The sequence below is a fragment of the Choloepus didactylus genome, chromosome 19, assembly GCF_015220235.1.
Source record: "Choloepus didactylus isolate mChoDid1 chromosome 19, mChoDid1.pri, whole genome shotgun sequence".
NCBI classification, from domain to species: Eukaryota; Metazoa; Chordata; class Mammalia; order Pilosa; family Megalonychidae; genus Choloepus; species Choloepus didactylus.
Window position 1 is genome coordinate 31,421,216 of NC_051325.1, and position 21,145 is coordinate 31,442,360.

The 21,145-nt window shown below is 57.6% G+C and overlaps 1 protein-coding gene and 1 long non-coding RNA gene across 6 annotated transcripts; one reads left to right on the forward strand and one right to left on the reverse strand.

Moving 5' to 3' along the window:
- Window positions 1–427: 427 nt before the first annotated feature.
- HSPA12B (heat shock protein family A (Hsp70) member 12B) lies at window positions 428–17,957 on the reverse strand. Of its 2 annotated transcripts, none has more exons than XM_037811378.1 (13): window positions 17,821–17,957; window positions 13,209–13,267; window positions 11,057–11,154; window positions 9,982–10,106; window positions 7,554–7,740; window positions 7,098–7,202; window positions 6,640–6,756; window positions 4,819–4,957; window positions 3,853–3,939; window positions 3,269–3,373; window positions 2,925–3,183; window positions 2,292–2,395; window positions 428–1,643 (listed from the first exon to the last, which is right to left on the reverse strand). In XM_037811378.1, the coding sequence occupies exons 2-13, from the start codon at window positions 13,249–13,251 to the stop codon at window positions 982–984; spliced, it is 2,031 nt and encodes a 676-aa protein (XP_037667306.1). In that variant the 5' UTR covers window positions 13,252–13,267; window positions 17,821–17,957; the 3' UTR covers window positions 428–981. The 2 variants fall into 2 exon arrangements, with proteins under 2 accessions (XP_037667306.1, XP_037667305.1); XM_037811377.1 differs by having other exon boundaries at window positions 4,783–4,957.
- Window positions 1,718–8,680, forward strand: LOC119515429. 4 transcript variants are annotated; one of them, XR_005213039.1, is made up of 4 exons: window positions 1,718–1,974; window positions 2,082–2,198; window positions 2,890–4,822; window positions 6,024–8,680. It is a non-coding gene; the product is annotated as an uncharacterized LOC119515429 (long non-coding RNA). The 4 variants fall into 4 exon arrangements; XR_005213038.1 differs by lacking the exon at window positions 6,024–8,680 and having other exon boundaries at window positions 2,890–3,526; window positions 3,817–5,537; XR_005213036.1 differs by lacking the exon at window positions 6,024–8,680 and having other exon boundaries at window positions 2,890–5,537.
- Window positions 17,958–21,145: the final 3,188 nt, after the last annotated feature.

Genomic DNA, 21,145 nt, shown 5'->3' on the forward strand with positions numbered 1-21,145 from the left:
TGCCTGGGGGGAAACAGCAGCACCCCTTCTGATCAGTTCTCAGCCTTGTGCACAGCTCTGTTACTGTGGTCCCCAGTCATGCAGTGCCAATGGGCTCTGGCTTCACCTTGACCCTGAATGCTTTATTGTCACCTGGGGGTTTTCAGGCAGATGAGGTTGCCTGTCATAGCTGAAAGGAGTTGCTTGACATTTCACACTTGGGGAAACTGAGGCCTGTGAATGAGCAGGGAATGTCCTAATGGCACACTGAGTCAATGACAGAGCTGGGACCAGCCCCCAGTTCTCCCTATGTCCTCCCTACCCCCACCTGAGCTTCCCTTCAGTGGGATGCAAATGGGTCACTCAGAGGCTGGCCCTTGGGGCCTTTTCCAAATGGGTCATTTTTCCCAAAGGGCCCCCTGCAAGCCCCCCCCCCAATATACCCCCTTCTCCATTAATCAGTTACTGCCTATTAACAGTGGTACTTGGGTCAATACCATACCCAGGAAGGCCCTACTACCCCTGTCCCTTTAGTGTCTGCTTTCATCACTTGCGCAGGGCACAGGGCTGCTCTGCCTGCTCCCTCATGAGTTGACCCCATCAGGGTCGTATCTTGCTGCTCCCCTTGTAGCCTACCTTAACCCCTCCCCAACCCATCCTTCACCCCCCCGGTTTAGGCCAGGACTCATTCTGGTTCATTATGCCTTTGGGGTCACATGCCCTCTGCCAGTCTGGGTGTGCTGCCCTGCAAACGTCTGCCAAGTCTCCCTTGCCTTCACAGACCTTGGCAGCACCCTTAAGCCATCCAGCCTTCCAGCCAGTCTCTCTGGATGTGTCCCTACCACCCTCCTGTGACCTGATCTGCCCGAGGAGGAGGGCGGGAAAAAGGGACGTTGGCATCAGAACAGCAGGACCGACTGTCCGCTCCCCAATCCCTGGGACCGTAGGAGGGCATGGGGCGGGGAACGGGAGGAGGTGGGCGGCGCCGCGCCCCGCGTGCCCTCAGTTGTTAAGAAAGTCGATGGCGGCGCGCACGGAGCGATTGGTGCTGACGTCGACAGCGGTGACCTTAATCTCGGTATCACCAAACTGCATGGCGGCGCGGATCTCGCGGCGGCCAGGGGACGCTCCCGCAGTGTCAGGGCCGCTGTCGGCGGGCTCCGGCTCGAGCTCAAGGCTGAGCGCTCCGCACTTGCGCACGCCTGGGTCGGTGATGAAGCGCGCGTCTTCGGCGGCGCAGCAGTACAGATTGATGAGCACGCGCCGCTGACCCGGGCGCGCCGGGCAATAGCTGCGCCGCACCTCCTCCCCCAGCGCCACCGACTGCTCGGCGGCCACAAAGCGCTCGAAGACGTCGGTGCACCAGCGGCGGCCGTCGCGAACCAGCAGCTTGTCCGGCGGGTGGCGCCCGGGCACGAAGCGGTTGAGCACGCCCACGCCGTAGGTGAGCGGCGAGCGGCGCACCCGCACCACGCCCGGCGCCTGCCCGAAGAGCACGGCGCCTTTGAGGATGGTGAGGCCCACGTCGTGCGGCACCACAACGCGCAGGCCGCGAGCGCCCAGCGCCGTCTGCACCGCGTGCTGCAGCACTGCTGACTCTGCGAAGCCGCCCACCAGGAACAGGAGCTTCACGCCCTGCACCTCCGGCCGCGCCAGCAGCTCCTCTGTGGGAGGGGACGGGAGAGGGAGGTGAGAGGGAGGTAGGGAGTAGGGGGGTGAGAGGCGGGGTTGAGGGGGAGAGCCGCTGAAACCGCCCCTGCGCTGCAGTGGCATGCCCTATTCCCCCAGTTCTTGCTATGTACAGGTTCCAAGGGAGAAGGTACCCTCTTGGCACCTAGAAACTAGATGTTTCCACTATAAAATAGCACGGTCTTTTGGAAGAAACAAAGAAAAACAATGAGCCCTTTCATCCGGCGCTCCTGGCAATCCTTACAGTCTCAACACACTCCCCTTTCTCTCTTACCACACGTGGAGAATAAGGATATAAATTTCCAGGTACTAAAAGGCCTACTGCGTGTAAGATACTGTGCTCATTCTCTTCTGCTCAATTAATCCTTGTGATAACACTTGGGGGAACCCAATATTGTCACCCCATTTTACAGATGGACACTAGAGGTTTTTTAACTTTGGAAGACCACACATCATTCCTCTAGTTCTTAAGCACCACAGGCGCTGTGTCCTCCAGGTGTTCCAGATGATGCTGGGTCTCATCCCAGTGGGTGAGTGAGGCTTCCAGGCACTGATGGGGGGATTTATTCCCACATCTGGTTGTGTGGGGTGGGGTGGAGGGGGACCTGAACTCAAGCACTCACCGATGTGCTGGATGATCCCACTGACCGTGGGTTGGAAGAGCTCGTTCATGGCCTGGGAGGACATCTGGAGCATCCCCTGTGAGGACCACTTCACGAAGTTCACACTAGGGGTGGCAAAGGGGGCACAGGTCCATGGGTCAGAGCCCAGTTGTCTGCTCCACCCTGGGACCCAGGATCCTTACTCCCTACTCCTCCCTCCTGGGAGATGCTCCTGGGCACTGACAACGGCTGTGTGTGAGGAGTGGACCAGTTGGATCCTACCCTTGTCCCCACCCCACTCTCCCATGGGCTTCTGCCCTAACCAGTTCCAGCCCTAAGGTCCAGAAGAGCCTCCCTGTTCCTCTATGCAGAGGAGGAAAGGTTGGCACAGGGGAAGGGGAGGGTTGGGGAGCAGATAGAGGCCCTGCCTTTCCCGAGAGCCTATGATTCCCCACTTCTGCCCTAGTCGGAGCTGCAGAATCCTGGGGTGGAGCCTGCCCCCCTGGATGTACAGCCCCTGCTTTGGTCTGGCATGATGTGTGCACGTGTGGTGGATCAGGCAGACCCCTGCAGCTCCCCGGGGCCCACGACTCTGACTCCCAGGGGCATTTTCCATCAGCAGACCCTGCCTAAGACTGCGGTCCCCGGGCCCACCTGCTCCTGCGCAGGGCTGTCTCCACGTTGTGGCCTCGCTGCTTGCGGTAGAAGTCAATGAAGGAGAAGGGCAGCGAGATGTTGAGGGCCCCAGCACGGTGCGGCGCCGCCGTGCGCTTGCGGGCCTCAAAGGCGATGGTGAGATCTACCCACGCTGCTGGCCTTTGCCTTTTGAAGGTGGTGATGAAGTCCTCGCCGAAGATGCGGCCCAGCAGCTGCTCGAAGGCCAGGTCCACACCCACTGCGCCATATGGGCCACCTGGGTGGGGCAGAGGGCGGAGGGAGCGTTGACCGAGCCGGGGCGGGGGCATGCTGGGTACCAAGGGTGCTGCCTGGCTACTAACCTGACGCCTTGTAGAGCTCTTTGAGGGTGCCATGGGGTTGCTCCAGCTGGTGCACGGTCAGGTCCACCGTGCCTCCCCCACAGTCTGCCACCATGTAGCGGTCTCCTGCACAGCAGCGAATGTGGGCACACATTCGTGGATACTTGCCACCCAGGGCCCGCCTCGCACCCACAGCTCTGTGCCCCCTCCAGCCTCGCCCAGCCTCCATCCCTGCCTCAGGCCCCCAGCCCTGCCTGCGGGGGACCTGAGGGGCTTCAGGTGCTTGAACCTCAAGCTACTGGGAAAGGGGTGCAGGGGATGGGGGAAAGGCTCCAGGGGTTTTGCAGCTCCATCTGAGCTCGGGGGGAAAATCTCCAGGAGGGTGGAGAATCCCCAGGAGGAGTGGGAGTTAGGGATGTGCCGGTGAATAATGGTATAAGAGTGCAGGTGGCTGTGAGGGGGCTGCCAGGCTAGTACAGGGGAGGGAGGCAGATGGGGTGCGGCTGCTAGGAGCTGGGCCTGGCTTCATGAAGGTGCCCTTCCCCTCATCAGTGTACATTGCCCCCCAGGAGCCAAGATCTATCCCATCTTCCCGGTTCCCCCACCTGCTTGCATCTCTGCCCATAGCTCTCCGACGCCCGACTCCACCAGGAAGGTGCGGCTGTGGCGAGACCTGCGCAGCTGCTCGCGGGCTGGGGGTTGGGGGACCGCAGGTGCGAGAGGTGAGAAGGAGCCCCCCGGCCACTGTGCTCAACCCCCATCCTCCCATCAAGGCCTTCCATGAGCACCTGGAGCAGCCAGGGTTCCTGAGACCTCTGCCCCCCTCCTGACTAGGAAAGGGCAATGCTGAACCCAAAAGGGTACAGCGACACCCAACAGGGAAATCTCAGACACTGCACCCAAGAGCTGGGGAGGTGTTTCTGGACACGGCCTTCCTGTAACCTGTGAGGGCCCAGGCCTGGGCAAAACCAGGGTTAGGAAGGTTTCTGGAGGAGCCTGGGGAGTGGAGTGGGGGGGGTGGGGGAGGTTGTTCAGGCCCTGAAGGAATTAAAATGGGACTCCTTTAGTTCAGAGTGGGGGCTGACATCAACCTTTGTCCATATCAGAGTGCTGCCCCTTCCAATCCCGCCCCCTGCAGGCTGTGTCTCCCCCACCCCACCCCCAAGAATGAAATTTCTCAGGGCTGGGCTGAGTCCTGCCCCCTCAGTCTGTGCTCCCCTGGAGCAAGGTGAAGTCACTGCCCTCAGATTGGACTTCCCCAGGTCAAGGCTGTCCCCCCTCCCACCAAGACTGTGCTTCTCCAGGGCTGTGTCTCCCCCATCAGACTGGGTTTCCCCCGGGCAGGCTGCTTCTCCCAATGCCAGACTGGACTTCATCAGACATGGTTCTACTCCACAGATGGAGGACACCCTGGGATGGGGGGGGGCAGGAGGGGGGCTCCTTCTTCATCCTGGACATGGCTGTGCCTCCAGCCTCGGTGACCTTCTGACTCTCCAAGCCCAGCTCTGGATGGTGCCCCCCCGGGGGCGGCTCACCCTGCCGGAAGCTGGAGTCAATGGAGCGGCGCTCACCCAGGTGCCTGCCGCCCAGGGCCCGGACGCTCAGGTCCACAAGCTGGTGCAGACGCAGCTTGCGGCAGTAGACAGAGGCAGCCTCAGGCTCCAAAGCGATGAGTAGCTGCTCTGCATCCTCTCGTGACACCAGGCCAGCCTGGGAATGGGTGGTGGGCTGTCACCCCTGCAATGGCACCCTGGGGCAAAAAACCAGGGTCTCTGGGGCTCCCACACCCCCTTCCCATTCCACCCCACCCATGTGAGACCTCCAGGCCCCTCCACGGTGCGTAAATTAGCTGCTGCTGCATACTGCCCTGTGGACCAGTGGGGGGGCAGGGCATGGCCGCGGGTTTGCCTGCACGGAAATCCTGGCCAGAGTGCAGATCTAGAGCACCCGGTGGCTGGCCACCTGATCACTGGCTGGGGTGTTAGCGGAGACTCTCATCAGTGTGAGGGTGTAATGGCCAGACCATCCATCAGAAGAGATGGTGGGGACCCCCTTTGGCTCACAGAACCTTCTTCCACTAGGCTGGTGTTGGACAGTGGCCACAGGCCTCCCTACTCCCAGAAGAACTTGGTAGGGAATCCGGTATAGAAGGAAGGCCATTCTAATGGTGGAATTCTAGGCACCCAGACAGGCCAGCTGGAGGGAGAAAAACACTTGGGATCTGTTATTTCCTGCACAGGGCAGGGGTTCCCCGCAGGAAGTACTTTATGGTTTTGTGGGATTCCCCGATTCTGACCAGGAGGGTGGGTATGGGTGGGTATTGAGGCTTCCTGTCCAGAGCCAGCCCTTCCTGAGCTGGCAGACAGGGAACATGTGGGAGGAAGCAGGGAGGGTGGATGGCATGAGGCCTGTGGGGGGGGGGGGGATGTTTGTTATGGTTGGGGACAGCCCTGCTTTCATCCTTGTCCCTCCAGGGAGGTGCCCATGGGTTTAGGGTTAGCTCCTGTGTGTGTGAAGGGGGGGAGGGTGCAAGAGTCCTGATATCCACTAGGGGGATCCACAGCAGGCCTGAGCTCCCTTTTGGAGGTCCTAGGGTCTGTCCCACAAGGCCAGCAGGGGCAGGACTAAGCAATGAATCTTTTTCTGGGAGACCCTGTCCCCTCTCTGTCCCCATTGAGGGAAGGACAGTCTGAGTCCTCCACCCCCTTTTTTTCCAGACCTTTGGGTATCTTTTGTGGTAGGAAGACCACAAATATTGGCCATTCTCCTTTCGTAGGTTCATGATCCTATTTCCCCTGCTCAGGAACCTATGGTGGTTGTGCGGGAATTCCCCCAAAACACTGACGCTGGCTCAAGTGGATGTTCCTGGTGCCCTGCCCAGAGCATTGGCTGCTACTGACTCACAGCTGCCCCCTTCCTTGAAGAACTGCCATCCCGCAGAATTGTCAGTTCCCTCCACTCCCCCAGCAAACAAAGACAGACTGAAATGGACGTAGAAAAAGCCAGCCCCCTTGCCTCACCATGGTGAACTCTGTGAGGCAATTCTCCCTCCAGAGCTCCCCACAGGATCAGGCTAAAGCTAGACCCCAGCTGAGCCCACATCCTTGCTTAGCTCTTTCTCTTGCCCAGTCCTTTCTCCTTCAGTCTCCATCACGGGCTCTGCTTCTAAGATGCGGGCTAAGCTGGCCTGTGCATTGCCCTCGCCCATGTGCCCTCTGTTCCTGCACGCCTGCCCCTCGCCTGGTGGCAACACCCTCCAAAATTCCCAGCAGAGAAGGCTGGGGTCCTTTACACTATGACTCTGTGGTCCCAAAGGTGGTGGAGTGAAGGGGTTATGGGGCCATGCCTGGGCCCTCCTGGGCAACATTCTCCGTCTGCCTGCATGTCCTCACCAGGTAGGCAGCCTCCCGCATGAACTGCTTGGCTGGCTGTTTCCAGATGGCAGGCACCGTCAACACCCAGCGCACGGTGTCCTCCTCGGGCAGCAATGGGCTCTGCTCCCTCAGCTCCTGGAGGGGGGAGTGAGGGGGACAGCTGGCTGAAGGGGGGTGGCTTCAGCCCTCTGCGGGAGTTGGAGGAACTAATCAGTTCCCAGGAGGGGCTTTCCAGATGAGTTGGAAGAATCACTAGAACGGCCCCCCCCCCCCCACGCCCCTCACACCTGTATGGCCAGGTGCCGGCTCTACCAGACAGGACGGCAGGGGACTGGAGATGCCCTCCGGCAGTGGTTACTCCTCAGAGGGATGGGGGTGGGATGAGCACATCAGGGCATGGGCCGAAGGGAAAGGAAGGGAGTAGAAGGGCCTGGGGGACCCTCACCCAGGGCCGGCAGGGATAGGGCACAGCACACCTGAAGGGCATGCTCCTTGAAGAAGCGCAGGGCGTGGGCGAACACCTCCAGGGCTGGCATTTTCTTTCCATTTACTGCCTCTAGCTGGGTCTTCAGGGTGAGATCCTGGCAGGGACATGGATAGGGCTGCTCTGCGGGGGGGCCTTAGCTCTGCCCCCATTTCCAGACTAACCCCCTCCTAATTTCACCCCATTTCTTAGTGCTTCCCCTCCTCTTTAGCCTCACCCCCACTCTGACCCCAATCTCACCCTCCCCTTAGCCCCGCCCCTCCTCTAACCCGCTCTCACCCCTTAGCTCCGCCCCATTAGCGCCGCCTCTGCTCACCCCACCTCACTTCTGAGCCCCGCCCCCCCTTAGCCACACACACCCCCTCAGGCCCCTTATCCCCCTTTAGCTCTGCCCACCCCCCACCACCACGTCCTTTCTCCTCCTGGTCCCAGCCAGAACGTGACCCACAGTGGTGCTGTGGATCTTCATCTTGAACTTCTCGAAGTAGAGCCAGTCTCGTGCCTCCTCGGGGTCCAGGTCATGGTAGTAGTCACGGGCAGTGTAACCAAAACTGTGAAAGGCGCCTTCCGGGGTCAGCAGCAGGCAGGTCGGGGTCTTCTGATGGGCCACGCCCGGGTCCCCGCCCTCCCATTTCCTGTGGAGATACCGGGCGGTCAGCTCTTGGGCAAGTTGTGTGACGCTGGGCAAGTCATTTAGCCTAAGTCTTCCCATCTGTAAAATGGGAATAATAATAGTACCTACCTCCTAGCGTTCTGTGGGGAGTAAATGAGGGAACATGGTTCCTGGTACCCAGTTATATCTCTATAGATGCTGGATGGGGCCCTCCCCACCCATGGGGCCACGGGTCCCAACCGATATCCTCATCCCCTGCTCCCCGCCGTGAGGTAACCATCTGACCCTGGCTCACTGCGCCCTGAGCAGCAGGCCGTGGCAGCAGGAAGCCATCGTCCATCTGCCCTGGTCTGGTCCTGTGAGGTGTCTCTCCGGGGACCCTATCAGGGGCCTTTTCCTGGCCAGCAGGTTTGCCCTCCTCCAGGCCATTTTCCACAGCCTTCAGGGAAGGCCAAGCTCCTTCAAGACTTTTGATCACCATTCCCACCTGACCCGCCTCACCACCCAGGAGACCACACCTCCACAGTCCCAAAAAACCTGAACGAGATCCTAAACCTCCTTGTCTGCAGGTGCCGTCTGGACCTCCACCCAGAGCTCCCTGCCCAGTTTATTGTCTTGGCAAATCCTTCCTTTCCTACATGGCCCGACCTTTTCAGGCCAAGCTTGTGGTAGCAGCCTTTTGGTGAGGGAATGGGGAATCCAGGCAGATGGAACAGCATGGGCAAAAGCTTAGAGGTGTGAAGGAGCTGGAGGAGATGGTTGTGCATCAGCTCAGTATGCAGCAGGAGAAAATACAGGGATGCTAAAATCAGATAGTGAAGAGCATCAAATGCCAAATTAGAATTCTATCTTGGTGTATTGTAATTAGGGGAGTGAAGAGGTGTAATCAGATTTGCCTTTAGAAAGGTCCCCAGTTATAAGAGATTGGAGGGGAAGGAGGATACTGTAGCTATCCAGGAGAGGGAGGGTGGGACTAAATCAAGGCAGGAGTGGTGGCCATGGAGAGAAGTGGATGGGTCTTCCAGAGACATTAGGGAGGCACAGAAGTGATGGGGCTAGGAGGCTGGTAGGAGGGAAGGACTTGGGAGGTGGCCAGGGCATCCCCTAGTTACTCCTGTGACTGTCACATCCCCAGGTCAGGGACAGGGTCCCTTCAGGTGTCCTCAGCCCTGGCAAAGGGCCAAGTGGATAGTGGTGCTGAGCCTTGTGTGCTGAGGAGTGTGCTAGCTGGAAGGCCCCGCAGTTCCTAGAGGGCTGTAAGTGCCCAGAGCCATTGTGGCCTTCTGTGGATGTGGAGGGAGCAAAAAAAGGGAGAAGGGCAGACCAGGCTCTCCCAGCTCAAGTCAACCTTGTATCTTTGGGGCAGCGACCCCTCTGTCCATCTCTCCATCCACCCTTCCATCTGGCCTCCCAATCTGGGTTGGAAACTTTGGGGTCTTCTGCTGTAGCTCCACCCACCAGCTGCAGCCTCACCTAAGGTACATTAAAGGATCAGGGCCTCAAGGTTGGTAGGAGAGTTTCAAACAAACGTTTTGTTCAAACAAAGCCTGGGAACATCAGCACGGATTTTTAAAATTTCTCTCATAAAAACTGCATGTTCAAAAAAACTTACCAACTCAGTTAACCCTCCAAACCTCTGTTTCCTTGTTTTTCATTTGAGATGTTGACTCAGGAATCCACCTCTAAGAATCTATCCTATAGAAATCCTGGCACAGATTATCAGAGGATATTCACTGCAGCATTTTTGTAATAGTGAAAAATTAGAGGGGAAAAAAAACCCCTAAAATTATCAATAGGGGAATGGGTAAATTAAGACACATCTGTACTATAGAATATCACAAACTGTTAGAAAAAAAGAGTAGCTTGGTATGTATTGACAGGAAATGTCTACAAAATGGTGCTGAAAGTTTAATATAAAGTTGTTTGATATCCCATCTTTATAAAACAAAAACACATAAAAAGTATATATATATATTTATATGTGTTCGTGTTTATACAAGTCCAGAAAAAGATTTGTGTATTTTAAATATTTGTTTACATCTCAAGTAAAATAAATATATGTCTTAAAACAATTAAAAACAAAGCCCAATATTTGCTGAAGAGGGCAAGGAGCTGCTCCAGCTGAGACTGGGGGTCGAGGCCCGGGGCCCATCCTCCAACTCTTCACCCCAGCAGGAAGCCTGGATTCAGGTCTTTGGGGGCCAGGGCCCACCCCTGGATGAAAGACCCCTCCCCCCCAATTTCCCAGCCCAGTGGCGTTCACCTCATCATGTGGATGGCCTCGGGGTCACTGGCAAAGCTGAAGGCATAGCCGCTGGATGTGGTGCCAAAGTCAATGGCCACCACCACGGAGAAGGGTGCCTGCTGGGGGGCTCGGGCCTCAGGCTTCTGCAAGCACAGGACTAAGAGTCAGCGAGCAGCCAGCAGGACTTGGGAGTTGCTCCCCTCAGTTGGCTGTGGCCCCCACTCACCCCCCTGTCCCTTGCCTGGCCTCCCAGCCCCTCCCAGCTCCAGGCTGAGCCCTGGAGATGCCAACTGCTCAGAAAGCCCCAAGGCCCCTCAGGAAGCTGTCTGCAGTTTTTCGTTCAAGCTCCTGCTCTCCTGCCCTGGTTCTCTGCTCATGCTGTACTTCTGCCTTTCCCCCACCCCCATCGCAGCCGCCATCACGGCCTGTCTCCAGCCTGGGTGCAGCTGGGAGCAATTTTGCTCCTCTGGGCAGCTTTATAGCACATGGACGTGTGTATGTGTTACCCCCTTGGTCCTTGCAGCCACAGGCTCTTCTGATTTTGTGGCAGAAAGGAGCAGCCCCTGCACATGCCCCAAGTGGCCCCTGCCTTCTCTTGGGCCAGGTCTGCGCTGTCTGAGAACACGGGGTTCCCCAAGCTGGCCCACCAGGGCAATGCTGTCTGAGGTGGGGTGACCTGGGAGGTTGGAGGGGTTTTATGATCTGGATACTTAACAGCTAGTGATTTCCACACTATTATTTAGCAATGTGGCTCCTCTCCCTCAGAGAGAACTTGGGTGATGGTGGGCTGTGATTGATGGGAGGGGCAGCATCACACTCTGGGAGGCCCAGAAAACCCACATGCCCCCAGCTGGCATCCTGGGGCATTTGGGAGCCTGACTTCTCAATAGAATTGTTACCCCTGCAGTCTGTTATCCCAGGCCAACCCTTCTGGGGCAAGGTGGCGGGACATGACTGCAGTCTCAGGGGCAGGAGCCACAGTGAGCTCCCTACCCCACTGCCCCACTCTCCTCCTTCCCTGCCCAGGCCCCAGGGACAGCTCTCTGGAAATACAACCCCCTCTGCACCACCCAGATCGCCGAGCTGGGCTTACTGGGGACTGCGAGGGCGTGAGTGGGGCAATGCTGCAGCTTTCCTGAGTCCTTGGGGAGCCGGGCGGGCTGGGCACTGGGGACCGCTCAGGGCTGGAGCCTGCAGAGAAGAGAAGGTGGGTTACCGCAGCACAATCAGGGCAGGGGGCTGGCGGCCCCACCCCAGGGCTGGCACTGGGAGGGTCTCCATCCTTCTCTGCTGGGCCCAGGCAAGGGACCCCCTGCAAAAGAAGGGGGACAAAAGGGGAGGGTAGAAAGGACACGACTGAGAGGGGGCAGGGGCCCTCCACCCACAGGGGGCCTGTGTGATTTCAGGGACTCTAGAACTGGACTCCAATCCTGGTTTCCTGCCTCACGAAGGCACCGACAACCCCTCCTGGCAAAGTTTCTAGGGGAATTAGAGGACTTTATCAGGAAGCGCCCAGCCTGCACTTGGGTTAGTGCCTGCTGTCAGCAGCTCATCCCTGGAGAGGGACCCATGCTTCACCTGGGGGCTCAGACACACAGTGGGGGAGGGAAGAAGAGAAACACAGTGGTGGGGAGAGACTGAATCCAGAGACTCAAGGGCAGGAGACACAGGAGAGGTAAGCACCTGGGATGGGGATGGAGGGTGGAGAAGTCAGAAAAGGTGGGGAAACTACAGACCAAATGGGGTGGGAGGTGGGGCTGTTCCCCTCCCCCCTAAAGTCTTGACCTCATGGTTCTAATCAGGAACCATGGGCCATAGAAAGGCCCTGCTGGCTGCCTGGGGAGGGCAACAGCTTCCCCAAGCCCAGCCCTAAGATGGGGGACGTCCACGAGGCTAGGCAGACTGATGGCCCCCGCTCCATATCCACACCTCTAGTCGGCATTTGTGGATAGGAGGCCCCACGACACCCTCTTGCAGGCCCAGGACTGGCCTAGCCCTTTGGTGGGAGGGAAGTAGGGCAGACCCAGGAGGCAGCCCAAGGCCTGGCTTGGAGAATTAAGCAGGTCAAAGGGCAGCAGGGTCTGGCTGCCTGGACAGCCCCCACATGGGGGCTGGGGACTGGTCAGCACCACACTGGGCTTTGCTAAGGCCCATGCCAGGGGTGTTGAGGCAGCCCTGAGATGCATGGATGGGGACTGGGAGGCTGGCATAAGGATGGCATGAAAATCAAGCAGGTCTGTCTGGCCTCAGGCTAAGCTGGGCCAAGACCTGTGCTCCTTGCAGTGCGGCCCTAGACAGCTCCCAGCCACTCCCTGGTAGGGGTGGGTGGGGGTGGGGGCTCTGGGAAGTGCCTGGACAGGGCTGGAGTCTGTCTTGAGATGCCAGAGGGACAGGGAAATGTGGTGACAATCTGAGGGCTCCCTTTCTGCAGGCAACCTTCGCAGACTTGAGCTCTGCACCAGCTCCAGCTCAAGAAGCCAAGTTGCTGTGGCTTGAGCCTGGGAAGGGAGGCAGGAAGGAAGGGCCCAGCCCACCAGGTCTTTGTGAGTGGACTTCCTGAGGAGTGTCCCTCCTGCCTCCTGGCCTCCTGCCCCAGCAGAGACACAGAGCCTGCTCCCAGACGGGGCATAGGCAGATGTGCCTGCACACACACCAAATTCTGTCCATGCAGACCTGCCTGCAGACACACACTCAACAAGGTTCTGGGCACATACCCGCAAACAGACAGATACAAACACACAACCACACAGGGTCCTGTGCACACAAAACACATGCATACACATGCACAGTCCCATGCACATGGACTGTAGACACACACACACACTCATACACACACACAGGAGATCCTGTGGACACAGACCCACCCTGTGCACATATATATGCAGCCTTATAAATAGACATGCCCTGTGTACATGCACAGGCACATGAACAAAAACCCACCCTTTGCATTCATGCACACATATATACAGTCTCATGTACACAAACTGTAGGCACACACACAAATGCATAGACACACACTCACACACACACACTGGGGACCCTGTGCACACAGACCCTCCCTGCACACAGACACTCACATACACAGTCCTGCACACAGATCTGCCCTGTGCACACACACACACTCACAGGTGGATCTTAGGAACCTCTGCTAGGAGAGGCCCATGTAGACAGCCTGGGGGTGGGTATCTGAGCTGGGGTGAGGGAGCACGGTGGTGGGTCAGGGCAGGGCAGAAGGGGCATCTTACCAATGTACAGTCCCTGCAGGCCCATCTCCGGGACAGCCAGCATCTTGCAAGCCCCGTGGCTGTAGACAGGAATGGACAGCAGAATGGTATTTATTTGTTCTTTCATTTCCTCTCTGAATGCTTATTTTATTTATTTAGTTTGGGCTGGAGTCCTTTGAAACAAATCCCAGGCATATTGTTCCACCTATAAATTCTTCAATACGTATCTCCAACAGCAAGCACTTTTTAAAAAACATCACACTACCATGTCTAATCACATTAACAGTAATTCCTTAATATAATTTTATACTCAGTCCCACAGTCCCAGCTTGCCTCAAAAAAAATTTTTTTTTAAACTGTTGTTTTATTGGAATCAGGATCCTCCTAAATGTTTTCAAATAACCACTCTGTGGAGGAGCTGGGGGACAGCAGTGACGGGGAGAGACACTGACCCTGCCTAGGAGCTCACGGCCTAGTGGGAAGACAGATCACAGATATTGCAGTGAGTTTCAGATCGGGAAGGATGCTGAGGGCAGTGGAGGGCATAGGCCAGGCCCCAGGCCGGGGGCGGGATGGGCACAGGGCAGGAGTGGGGCGCGAGGTAAGGCTCCACCCTGCAGGCAGGCCCTCGTGGGCCCTCTTCTAGATTCACGAAAGATTTTACATGCAGAGTGGGAGTGGGGACATGGCTAAACTGGCATTTTGAGAAGCCCCTCTGGCCGCACGTGGAGCACAGAGGGGCAGTATGGGGGCTGGGAGCCCTGTAAGGCCACTGCAGTCATCCGGGAGACAGACGTGATGGTGGCTATGTGCCTTGAGACAGAAGTGGAGACATTTCTGAGAAAAACAACAGGGCTGAGGGAAGACAGCTGAACCAGATAAGAGGGTGAGGAAGAAGATGGTGGCAAGGAGGGCACTGTTTGGCTCAAGCTACCAGATGGATGGTGAGATGTAGAATCCTGGAGAGGGGGAAGATTGGCAGAGGACAGGGGGCAGAGTTTTAGGTGAGGTTTTGATACTGATAAGAGAACATACCAAGTAGCCAAATGATACGTGATCTGAAGGTTGGTGAGAAATTTGAGTTAGAGATGAGCACTAGGGAGTAACTATCATGGGAAGGGTGGGGAGGTCAAGTTAGATGAGACTGGAGACACCCATTGTTTTAATGGCCCAAAGCCAGTATTTTGATGGGATGGTGGAGTTGGGGTGGGAGTCCAGTAAGCATAGGGGAGGAGTGAGCAGATGAGACCAGAGGTAGCACTTCCGAGAAGCTTGGCTGAGAGAAGAGGTAGAGGGAGCACAAGCTTGAGGGAGAGGAAGAAAGCTTTTTATTTTATTTTCTAAGACGGGAGCAACTTAAGCTCGTGTCTGTGAAGTTCTGGCGTCCGGGCTATAGACGGTATCCCCTAAGCCATCAAAAGCCTGTTACTCAAAATACGGTCCCAGGACCAGAAGCATGGGCGTCACCCAGGAGCTTGTTCAGACCTGCTGAATCAGAACTTGTCTTTTAACAAGACCCCCAGGTGATTCGCGTACACGTGAAAGTTTGAGAAGGGCTGCCCAACAGCATCACTTGGCCAATTTTCAGATCACTGATACTATTGCCCCCAGCTGTGGGCCTGGCTGCCCCCTGAGCAGAGGTGGGGGCTGCCCAGAGCCCACACCCTCTCTGGAGCCAGTGGGGGGAGTTTTGCAAACAGAACGTAAACAGACACAGAGCAGGGCACCGGCACACCCATACACACATATACACACACCCTTGCACTCACACAGTTCACACACACCCAGACCCATCATGAACAGACACCGAGACTCCCACACACTTTTGTATGTAAGGGATTCTCCTGCAAGACCAGACACAATCTCCTGCATGGAGATTTCCAGACACATCCAGTCCTGTTGTCATCAGAGGCACATAATGGGATGTCCAAGAATCAGAAGCGGGAGAAAGATGGGGGCTGGCTGTGGGCACTCATATAGCTGCTGGGTGGTGCTGAGAAAAGGAAAAGCAAATGAAGGGGGTGGGTACGGCCTTCAGGAGCCAGGGAAGTGACAGAGCAGTGTGCAGGAGCTGGCTGCCACCTGCCTTTGAGAGCTGATTCTGTGCTTTTCTTCCCAGCCCTGCATTCAGTGACATCACATCGGTAGCTTGAGATTGGCCAAGGTGGGGAATATTTACACCACAGAAACTGACACACACTACAAATCAGCTTTTTTTTCCCCATCCAGAGAGGGGATTGTAAAACATTTACCAGTACATTACTGGATCCATGCCACCAGGGAGGAGCTGGCCACCTTCCTGGTATATTGCTTCAATTGTTTCATTTTTGTATGTGTGTCAGGCTCTGTGCTAAGTGCTGGGAAAACACTTCATTAAATGAATGAATGGATTTTCTGGACCAAGGCTATGGTACCTGGGGAGATAATCCAGAACCTCGAGGAAAGAAGGACTTTGGTGTCATCACTCTAAGTTGGCTTCCAGATTCAAACCATGTGCCAATAATCTCCCCAGCTATCTGAGCTTGTCCGGTGACCTCCCATCTCTGAGGTGTGATACACGGGTACCCCTACACTGGGGTCTCAAGGTTGGCTAGGGCCTAGCATGGCACCTGCTGGAGTGCCTCATGTCATCTTGCTGCGCCTCAGCGCATATTCCTGTAAAATGGGCCACATGGGCCTTGTGAGGACCGACCAGTCCAGGTTTGGAAGGTGGCTGATGAAGGCGGGGAGTTGAAGAGATATGAGCAGTGCTCTTTCCCTTCATGATGTGGACTTTGAATTGTCTCGTTAGAAATTTTTGGTCCTATTGAGACTTTTTATTCTAGTCACCCCAAGTTCTTTAGGGAAGGAGGTAGGTCCTGAATCAACTTGTGTTAAAGGACGATACTGTGGATTCCTTGAGAGGTAGAGGTAGAAGTGGTGGCAGTCACACAAGCATGTCCTTGGGCCACCGCCCAGCATGCACACACACCCACACACCCAGAAACACTCAAGGAGAATGCTGCCCAGGGGGCTCAGGACAATGTCGGCTCTCCAGAGCTAGGTCTGGGCAGAGTCCACAGTTGGAAATGGGGGAGGCAGACCTCTGTCCCAGGGGCCCACTTAATTCAGGCCTGGTGATGCTCATGGGTTGGAGAATAATTGGGTGGGGCCGTTTGATTTACACGGAAAGTATCTCAATTTCCTAGCTACAAGCACATACCAAACCCTGGCCTCCACCTGACCCCCACCCTGCCCACAGACTGACGCCACCCTGCCCATGTTGACCTCTACCCTGCCGATGGACACTCCTAACCCTGCCCATCAACTGACCCCCACCTGATCTCCTGACACTTACCATGCTCATGGACTGACGACTCCTAACATAACCATGCCTATGGAGTGACCCTTAACCCTTGGCCTCATGTTGACCTCTAATCTTCAGCTTCACCCTACCCTTGGCCCTGACTTCCATCCATTAGGCAAGTTCTATCAGTCAACCAGATGCTCATGAGGACAGAGAGCCCACCCAAATCTTTGCAAGCACCCCCCACCCCCAGGCTTCCTTTCACATGGGACCCTGCCTCCCCCATCCACTGCTCTCCTCTCAGCATCCTGCCAGGCCTCAGTGAAGCGGGACAAAGTGAGGCCACAGGCATTTTTCCCCAAGCCACACATTGGGCCAACTAGGGCCCAAGGAGCAGATCAGAAGCGGCACCCAAAGCACTGCTCCACCCTGTTTCTGGAGAGAGCCCTCAAGGAGAGGGGACCAACAGGCAGGAGGCTGCCAAGTGGAGAGGCTGCCCTTCCCGTGCTGGGGCAGGGGGTGACAGAAATGGCCTCCCAGGGCCCCTCCCTGTTCTCAATTTTTCTTTCCATACATCCTGCCCCACCCCCTTGGGTCCTCATCACTGGCAATGGCCAGTTAACAAACAACCTCTGTCCCACCCAGTCCAGGCCCTGAAGCCCCTCCCTTCCTCTGCCCACCAGTCCCCCCATTACCTCCCTTACTTTTTGTGGCTCTGGCCTGGGTTCCTCTCACAGGGAGTCCGTATTTTAGAACTCTCGCCCTCCCAGTCTCTCTCTCAAACAGACAAGCTTGGTTACACAGATGGCTCTGGCCCTCACAGGGAGAGAGACCCCACCCCACCCAGACCCCCAAGCTGGCCTCACAGAGAGAAACCAGAGATCCTTGGCTAGGAGGCCAGCCCACAGTCTCCAGACACAGGCACCCCAGCCACTCACTCTCTGGCACTTTCCCTACTACAGGTCCGGGGGACCCCTGAGCCCCATTCTCCCTCCACACTCAACCCCCAAGTCTCCACCTCAGGCCTAGGCACCAAGCCCTCCACAAACTGGCCCCCTGGAGCAGCCCGCAGCCCCAACCCAGCTTCCCCTCCGGCTTCCGACCCTTCGCGGAGAGCGTGTGGGGTCCCAAAGCCCGGATGGGAGCCCACGATCACCGCCCCTCCCTGCCTTCCCGAATCCATCCCCTCGCTGGGGAGAGGGGCTTGCAGATCTTGCTTCCCACCCGCCCCCAGACTCAGGAAGGGGTCGGTGGAGTCTCAGCCGACAGCCCGGGACGGCAAACCTGGGAGCCTTGCTCCAGTCGGAGAGCCGGGCAGGGCCGAACCCCCCACCCCCGAGAGCTCACCTCTGCCCTCTCGACAGCTCGACCTCTGTCCAGCCGCCGGGGTCGCGGGCCTGCAGCCCGGCCGTGCCTTACGCGGCGCCTCACTCCTCGACGTGCGCCCAGCCGCGCGGCCTCCGGGCTCGGGCCCCCGCCCGCCCCTCCCTCGGGCCGGATGGCCGCGCCAGCTGCGCAGGCGGGTCGGGCCGCGCTCGCAGCCCCAGATGTGCGAGGCCGGGGCGGGGCCTGACTGCGCGGGGCTCCGCCAAGGGGCCCAAGCCGGCCCCGCTTCCCGGGCCCCTCCCTGCGCCCCTCCTGAGCCTCCCCCGCTCCGCCGGCGGCCCAGGGATGGGGGTGGGGGGGTGAAGGGGGGGAGTGGAGGGAGGGGAAGAGGAATTCCAGACCCGTCGTCTGCCTCCTGCGGCCCAGCTGCGGGGGGCTCCCCCCCCCCCGCCCCAACAGGCCCACCTTGAGGCTCAGCCTAGGCTAGCCCATCTGCGAGGGCCCGGCTTCTGGGAGGAGGCCCCGCTGCCCAGACCCCTCAGCGTCCCCTGACATAGTCCCTGCACTGCTTCTTGGCCCAGAACCCCTCTCTCTTCAGTGCCCTGCCCCAGCTCTTTCCCTGGTCTGGTCAAACAGAAGAGACAGAGTTGGGGATGAGGGCAGGCCCATGGGCCCCAGGCTGGAGGCTAGCTCTGTCTTTGCAGGGAAGGGTTCTCACAGGCTGTGGCCTCACGCCTCACAAGGGGATCACTGAGAACTCATCCTGCTTCTGTGGCAAGGAGCAGCCAGCCCCTTTCCTATGGGGACACAGTTTCCTTCCTGTCCTGGAGTGCCCGAGGTGGCCTCCAACACAGGAGGTCACAGGCTTGAGGATGAGGGCCCACTGCCTTGCCCTTTCCCCTAGGCCCCTCCTGGGGCTTCCTAGAGCAGCTGACCTACCTTTCCCCACCTCCTGGTTCAGGTAGGGCCTACCCCCTCCTGCCCTCACATCAGAACTGCAGGCCCTCCCTCTGCCAGGTATGCCCCACAGAGGCACAGGGGAGGAGGGGCAAGGTCTGCTTCTCTCTCTGAGTCTCTTTGTTTAGGGAGGACAACCTCCTGTCTGCTTTCCCATCAGACAAGGCCCCCACAGTTCCTTGAGCACCGTATTTGCCCTCCCACCCCAAACCTTTACAAGAGCCATTTTCACTCCCCACTCCTCTCTGCCCATCTGAAATGTTCCCCAACTAAAGTGTCACCTCCCCTGTGTTTGCAGATGTTCACTTGCAATGAACTTGGGAATAGAGGGATGGGTGTGTGGCATTAGACAATTCTCGATGTTAATATCTGGCCAGGAAGCCAGCCAGGTATCCAATCAGCAGTCTCCACTGGACAGGCTCCAAGTATGTGTCTGTGTGAGTGTGATTCTCTGTGTGTGCCTGTGTGTATGAGTGTGCTTGTGTGTGTCTATGACTATGTATGCTGTATGTCTGTGTGTGCCCGTGTGTGTGTTGTATGTGTCTATCTGTGCATTATGTGTGGTGTTTCTGTTTCTTGTATCTTTGCGTGTCTGTGATTGCCTGTTTGTGTGTGAGTATGTTTGTCTGTATTTATCTCTGTGAGTGTGGACAGCAGTTCTTGGACAGGGACCAGCAGGCCTCAGTCTCATTCCAGAGGCTGAAGAAAGCCCAGGCGGATTCAAGGGTGATGGTACATGAGTGTATGGGGAGGGGGCCAGATGTTTTGGCCCCTCGAACACACACCTAACTGCCTCTTGTTTTTCTCTTTCCCTTCCAGCCCCGGTTTACCTCCATTCCCATCCCCAGTTCTGCAGGTTGGCTCCTCTCTGAGGGCCGCAGCAGTGAGTTCTGAGCAGGAGTGAAGACTCATGGGAGGAATCCCCAGCCCTCAGTGCCCTGCTGCTTGATACCTTCCTCCTCCCCCCATTTCAAGCCCTTTCAGCTTCATGGGGGGCGGGGGGTGTCACAGGCCCCACCCTTGGGCAGGCTTCCAGTCTGCCACAAGGGAAGGGCAGCAAATAGTCCCAGGCAATCCTAGGTCTGTGTTTGAGGAAGTTTGACTCAGTTGCCGTCAGAAGGCTTGGGCCCAGGTGGACCTGGACAAGTGTCCTTCTGAGCCCCTGCCTGTTACTGTCCTTTCTGTGCCCTTACATGTCTTTCCTGTTACTCTCCCAGGCCATTGCGGACCCACCCACTGACCTCACCAGTTTCTTGCTTCCCCCCAGGAGGGGGAAGCACAAAGAAGGGCTGGCCTCTGAGAGTGTTCTCCGCAGGAGCAGCCTCTCCTTGGTCCAGCCTTTCCTTCTCTGGGCCTTTGCTCAAACTCTCCCCACCCATGGGATGCTCTCACTCCCAGCCCTGCCTCTCTTATCCAGCTCCAACGTGCAACTGGAGGAGGCTTTCCAAAGTGCAAATCTCGCCCTGTTGTTTCACCCTTCCTACACTCACCACAGGAGAAGATCCAAGAGATCCGAGGCCTGGGCTGCCGCCTTGGCTGACCTCTCAGTCTCCCTTCCCAGCCCCAACCGCCAATGCCACCTCCTACCCATTGAGCACCCCCTCCATCCTGTGCTTCCAAACCTCTGTTTCACGGGGGCCAGGCCCCAGCCCCTGACCTGCTCAATGCTGTCCCTCCCTCAGGCCCTCTGCGAGAAACTGGCCCCCTGGCCTCTGTTGTGGGGGTCAAGCCTGCATGGAGAACCCCCAGCCCTGATTCCCACCAGCTGGTCTTTCAGGAAGACTCTGTGTTCGGAAGGTAGGGGTAGGGCTCCCCTTTCCCAGCGCCTGCTGCCCTGCCCACTGTAGCCAACCAACAGGCAGCTTTAGGGAAGAGTGGGGCATTTGTCCTAAGGATGGGGCATCCCCCCACCTAGGCCTGGGTATGCTGAGGGAATGTGGAAAGAACCTCTGAGCTCTCTCCCTTCCTGCTTGCTGGAGCTGGGCTGCTTTCTCTGCCCCAGACGTTGGGGAGGGACAGGAGCCCTGTGGCCTGCCTCAGGAGGGGAGGGAGGGCAGGGCAGAGACTTTCCTCACCACTGGACCCATTGACTGAACCTGCTGCTGTGCACTGGTACCTAGCTGTGGCCATGACCCTGCCACTTCAGGAATTCTCTCTGTACCCTCGAGGGTCAGGACTCCTCCTCTGCATCTTACAGATGAGAAAGCTGTGGCTTAGAAGGGGGGCAGCAATGCCTGAGTGGGCTGCCTCCTGGGCCTGGGCTTGTGCCAGTGCCACATGGTACAGGAGGCTGGTGATGGGGAGGGTGGTCCCTGAGCACCCAGTGGCAGCCCCTGCCCCCCCAAGGTTGCTGAGAACCCCCTGCCCCTTCCTGGGTGGCTCTGGGACA

What these genes read in the sequence shown, in the direction of transcription:
- HSPA12B (XM_037811377.1), bottom strand. Translation starts at nt 13,251, where the DNA reads ATGCTGGCTGTCCCGGAGATGGGCCTGCAGGGACTGTACATTG. An exon ending in TGCGGGAGGCTGCCTACCTG is followed by an intron (nt 4,958 to 6,639) that starts GTGAGGACATGC and finishes ACCCATTCCCAG; the next exon opens with GCTGGCCTGGTGTCACGAGA. An exon ending in AGAGCTCTACAAGGCGTCAG is followed by an intron (nt 3,184 to 3,268) that starts GTTAGTAGCCAG and finishes TGCCCCACCCAG; the next exon opens with GTGGCCCATATGGCGCAGTG.